The sequence below is a fragment of the Lissotriton vulgaris genome, unplaced genomic scaffold (assembly GCF_964263255.1).
Source record: "Lissotriton vulgaris unplaced genomic scaffold, aLisVul1.2 SCAFFOLD_3152, whole genome shotgun sequence".
NCBI classification, from domain to species: Eukaryota; Metazoa; Chordata; class Amphibia; order Caudata; family Salamandridae; genus Lissotriton; species Lissotriton vulgaris.
In genome coordinates, this window is record NW_028241625.1 from 259596 (window position 1) to 265595 (window position 6000).

Genomic DNA, 6000 nt, shown 5'->3' on the forward strand with positions numbered 1-6000 from the left:
ACCTTGCGATGTAACGGTGTGATATTGTCAAAAGTTAAAATATTTACTTACCTAGGTGTAATATTCGACGACTTGGGCACCTGGACTCCTCAGATTGCAAATAAAGCGATGGCTGTGCGCAGGTCGTTTGCGGCTATATTGAATTTCGCTAAAAGGCTGGGAGGGAAACCCACAGAAGCCATACTTACTCTATATAGAGCCAAAACTCTGGCCCTAGCAAGATATGGGGCTGGGATATGGGGCTATAAGGATCTTACCCCAATTCAGAAAGAAGAGAACAAATCCCTGCGTTCTCTATTGGGTCTACCACATTCTACCCCCTCCTTTGCTGTCCACACGGAACTAGGGTTAGGTCATATCGAGGATGCACTTAATATGGCCCCATTACTTCTCTGGGTGAAACTATGGCTGAATCCTAATTTGACTTTAAATCGTAAAATTATCAGCGATTGTATGGGGAGAGATAGAGCCAAAGACATAAAATGGTTGAAACATATTAAAACCGTAGCTACACAATTGGGCCGCCCGGAACTTTATTCTAACCCCGAAAGCCTGTGTAAAGATGATGTCACATGGATAAAAGTTCAATTCACGAATAATAGAAATATCCATTGTGAAGTCCAGGAAATCGAGAAACCTACAGTAAGGGCACACTATTCAGTAATATCAACTATGACCATTCAGCCTTATTTGATTATAGTGAACAGGCCATATCATCGATGGTAATTGACGAAATTCAGTTTTAACCAGATGCATCTTTTACTGGGTGAATATCTGAAATGGAGTACGCCTAGGGATAATGCTCCTTGTAAATGTGATGGCTTCACTGATCAAGACCTGATACACTTTGTCTTTTTTTGTCCCTTTTTTGCTGAGGGAAGAAAAAAATATATTATACCACTCCTGAGGGACAAGGGATTTAAGCAAGTGAAACCCGCATTGTTGTTCTTACAACTTATGGTGACCCCTATTGTGATGTTCGGGGTTGCTAATTTCTTGGTAGCATCGATGCGTGCTAAACGGCATAGACTGTTGAGTACCCCAACGACGGAATGTATTCAGGAGTAGCCCAAGTTTAAATTTAATTTTATACTGTAAAGAGATGTCCATTTCCTTGGGTTCAAGCTTTCGGGATGAAGTAACATGGTTGATATGATTACTTATAATTGTAATATGATGGTTCTAGGGTATAAGAATTATTTCTAATGTTTTAATTGCTTCTGATTTCTTCTACCCAATTGTTCTTAATCGTTTTTAAAAAAATTGCTTATATTCGTTATTCTGATTAATTAATTGAATCTTTTAAATTGACTTGTATTGTTGATTTGTGTATGTTTGTGTATTTTTGTATAATTGTATGTGTAGTATACTTTTATGATTTTAATATAATCGAATAAAGTATTTTTGACTCTGACTCTCTTGTCATGCTAGGGTCCACCTGCTAGTGCGAAGACAGCAGGACTTCCAAGGTGTTGTGAAGCCTTCTAAGATCTAGCATGTGATTGTGCTCTCGCAGGTGAGGGGTCTGGTGGACTGGTTAGTAAGGCTGAACCTGGTTCCCAGTTCCAAATTCAGCAGCTCTGACCATAGTGCCACACACCCTCTCCCCCCACTGAATACCGTACTGCCTCACTGAGAAAAATTCCCACTGTCTTCAACTACAACCCAATTGTTGCCCGCTATAAACACATGGATGCGGCTCAATTTAAATTATGCACTAGTCAAGAGCAATATGCGGCCTAAAAAAAAAACAATAACATCCTGGAAAAAGCGAACACTTATAGGGAATGCAAAATTGAGCAAACCATGGGAAATGTAAGCAGAAACAACATGGTTACCGTAATGTTTTTACACTCACTATTCAGAAATCAGTGAGTGCTTTTGCCTGAAAAGTTAAGGACACAACTACAGGGCCCTGAATGGATCCATTTCAATGGCCATTGCTTATATCCTTACTAAACGTAAGCAGTATGGTAAAAAGACCACATTCCTTTGACGCAGATCCGCAGCACACATTTTGTTTTCCAATCCACAGATTGCAGTACCTCCAGGAGTGGTGCACTAGTTCCAAGTCCAGGGAAAACAAAGACAAGAAAACATAAATAGGGCTTCACTGGCAAACTCTGTACTTCACGGGCAAACTCTGTAAAAGTGGCGCTACTGTGTTTCAGTGTGAATAAAATTAGTTTGGCCAGTTTGCTACCAATCTGTCTTACTTTATTTAGTTATTTATCTATTTTTCATGTTTTTAGCCTTTTACTCCCAATGCTGCACTTTGGAATTAAAATGTCAGAAAAATATGACATTTCCAGAAAAAGCGTCTTTCTTTTTTGGATCCATTTCACAGGGAAGTAAATAAAAGAAAGGAGAGGAAAGAGAGTGAGAACCCCGTCTGTAAGTCACGGTTTTCATGGGCGTCCGCAGTGGTGGCAAGGAGGGTCGCTCCAGGGGGGGCAGGCGCCCCTCTTAGCCCCCCCTGCGGACGCCCATGCTTTTTGGCCACCACCTTGCGACGGCCGGCCACACACACGTGCGCACTTTTTAAACATCTCTAACCCAGCTTTCTTAAGACAGCTGGGTTAGAGCAAGTGCAAGCCTCTGAAACGCTGTGGAGCGCCGAGTGAGGCCACTCCCTCTAATCAGGGCGCTGCTCTCATGCTGCGTGAGAGCAGCGTCCTGATTGCTCAAGGGAGTTGCTGCATCCAGTTCCGGCAGTGAGAAGGGGACCGGAGCGGAGTACGTCACGTTCAGATAATTTATTTATTAATTCTTATTTTGCATGCCCTCCAACCCCCTGTAGATGCCACTGTAATTTAGAGTATTTTCAACAAGGATCTTCTCCTGTCAGAACTTTTGTTACATTCAATACAATATGCATAACAATTCAAAGGGGAAACATTAAGACCCTTTCGCCCTTCACAGTAAAACTCCTCCCTGTGATTAACTGCTTTACCTCAACTCGGCATCACTTTCCTTAATCCCTCCCCCTCAATGCCTCACTACTGTTGCAGCTCCTTGTTCCTTCTCCTCCAAAGTCTAGGCTATTCTGCCTGCACAATCACCTTTTCTGTGTTAATGCTCCTCACACGTGTCTCCACTAATTACCTGTAGAAAAGGCTGGCTCTTAAAGCGATGGAGGACAGAGAGAGAATTACAACGCTATATCCACACCTTACCAACAAGATGGCCAATAAAGAAAGCTCCCTCGAACTGGGCAAAACTAGGGGCATTTCACTCCTTGCATACATCCGTACACTGGGTGGTGAAGACTTCAGCATAAGGCACAGAGCTTTACAGGCATGATGATGAAACAATTTGTATTGGGTTTTGTCAACTGAAGACAATAGCAATTGTAGCAGGATGAGACAATAACAAATGATCAACTGTAGACAATAGCAATTGTAGCAGGATGAGACAATAACAAATGATCAACTGTAGACAATAGCAATTGTAGCAGGATGAGACAATACCAAATGATCAACTGTAGACAATAGTCAGCACGCCAGAAAGCTTGACGGCTCAAAATAATACTGGACCATAAGCAAAGAGCCTCTGCTCTAAGAAAAGATGGTCTCCACAGCCCTGAGATGGGCTTATGGCTGTTCCTGGCCTACCAGGGCAGTCTCCCAAATGCATAGTAATTTGCCTTTTCTGTCTTTCATCTGGGCCCTCCTGCTGCACCCATCAATTCCCAAACTGGTCAGCTCCTTCACCGAGCTAGCTTGTGACAGCCTGAGTTTCACATGTTGATCTCAACTTAGCAGCCAACTGGCACTACCGAGGGAGAGAGGCTGGATCCTCAGAGCAGGGCAAGTCTGTTTACCAGTGGCCTTTTGACCGACTCCCCCCGGTGCCTCAGCTGGCATTCAGTCAGATAGCACTTTGTTCAAATAGACTAGCACAGTGTAGCCCTTATATTGCCATGGCTCTCCTTCCACATTCCCCATCTGTTAGAATGAAGTCCACGAATCAAATAATATTAAGTAGGTATTTTATTTATTTTTATTTTAGGAGCAGGGGCACTGAAATGAAGGATGGTGTTACAACCTTCATTTCAGTGCCCCTGCTCCTAACAGCTGGAATTTATGACTTACCAGTGCCGCTCTACCTTGCTTTCTGTGGCCTTAGAAGACGCCATCCAGACTTACCATCTCATTTGGGCAGTACTCGCCAATGCTGTACGTCACTAAACATAGTAGGATCTGTTACATTTTGTTCTAGCTAGGGTCATACCCTCCTTCCCATGCTGCCTTAGGACTTGCTTATCACCGACAGTTCCCATCCCCACAACGTCATTATGCCACATATCACGGAGACGCCAGCCAGTCACGATAGCCCCACTACCTCAGGATGCTTTCTCTCTCTTTTGGGGCTCTGCCCCAATTGACTCCCTACGCACATTTTTGATTGTCTGGAATGTTACAGCCTGCCAATTTTAATTCACTCATTTTCTCCCTCATCAGAAACTATGAAGGGCATTGGATGACCTATAACCTTTGAAAAGTACTGACACCAATCGTTGAAGCCTCTGTGCTCAGCAGTTTGCCTGGAAATGCTCCTCACTAAACAACCCCTCTCAGCCCAGGTGCACATATATAGTGATCCTCTGGAAAATGTCATTATATGAGATCCTTAAACCACAGATTGTGTCCTTCGTGGGAGAGTTCCCTTTTGCTAAACCTAATGTAGAAAGCGAAGAAGGACGGAATGTGACACAGAAATTAAATACAGGCACTAGCGGCATACAGGCATCACCATAAAATAAATTACGGATGGTATGGAAATAGATTACCTAAAATGACTAAATGATGGTTGATCTTACTGTTATTTTAAAATGCGTGTTTAAAAAATACAAAACACTTTCAGTTCTAAACAATTAAGAACACCACGCAATATCCAATCTACCTACTTCTCATTCCAATTTCCTAACTTAGATTGTGGAGACCAGGAAACAAAGTTCTTAGGGAACCAGGTACTCAACACACAGAAAGACCATACTTGAAAGCCTAAACATGAGACCAATCAGGCACTTTGCAATCACAAACAAACTCTCACATGGTCTGCCTTGTACAGTCTAAATAAAGGTACATGCCCCCCCAAGACTAATTAGAAGTGAGAAAGCACCATCACAAGCCATGAAAATAAAAATGTCAACAAACCCATTAAATGCAATCATAGGTATTTCTAATTAACAGCCTAATAGGCTTACCACTCTCAAGCACCCACACCCAAAGGCCAACTCACCTATTTGTCACGGCCTGACATCTTACCCACTATCCACAAAAGCTACCAAATCAAAGCAAGGGTGACATGTTTTGATTTTATTTGGCCAGTAAGGTGAAGCACAGAAGGACCAAGTTAAAACATCACAAAGGGCATTGTCACTCAGAACCATAAACTCTTATTGCTGACCACTGTAAAGACTGTGAAAAACAAAACTTCTCTTCACCACTCCCGACTTACCATCTTGGGTAAAGGCATTCATATCAGAATATTCCTCCTGAATCCCCCAAACCTACCAGCAGTGAAACAGTTTTAATCATTACAAACAAAACATGTGCTTTGTAGGTTGATTTTTACTATCGTCAACACTATTAATGTTATAGTATATGCCAACAAGGAACTTAAAAGCTTTCAATCGATCCTTGCATTTATCCAAACATGTGTCCAAGTGTCCCGCCCACACCTCTTGGCCAACAATTGCATCACCCATTGTTGAGAGGGACTCTATCCTCTGTGACTCAGTGTCCTCACTGTACTCTCTTGAGATCTACACAACCTGCGTTGGGGACTTAGCCAAGTCTACCACCAATACTGATCCCCGCTAAATGGGAAACCCAGCAGCTCAGCAAACAAATCTTCCATCAGTCAGTCCACCTCAGCGGACAGGTCAAAAGGTCCGCCTGAGCTGACTTTTTCTACATATTCTCTCAAAAAGACAAGTGCTGCTCGAAACCTTTACCCCACCCCTGGTTCCTGTTCACCGGAATCAGACCCTGC

At 42.8% G+C, this 6000-nt stretch overlaps 1 protein-coding gene across 1 annotated transcript in view; it reads right to left on the bottom strand.

The window, feature by feature from the left end:
• The window catches only part of LOC147670601 (SH3 domain-containing kinase-binding protein 1-like), a gene marked incomplete at both ends in the record, with an annotated part of 258766 nt that extends 253251 nt beyond the window's left edge, over positions 1–5515 (bottom strand). Inside the window, one exon of the mRNA XM_086948138.1 lies at positions 5464–5515. Within this exon, the coding sequence (XP_086804264.1) occupies positions 5464–5515 (52 nt within the window). The remainder of the gene's footprint in view (positions 1–5463) is intronic.
• Positions 5516–6000: the final 485 nt, after the last annotated feature.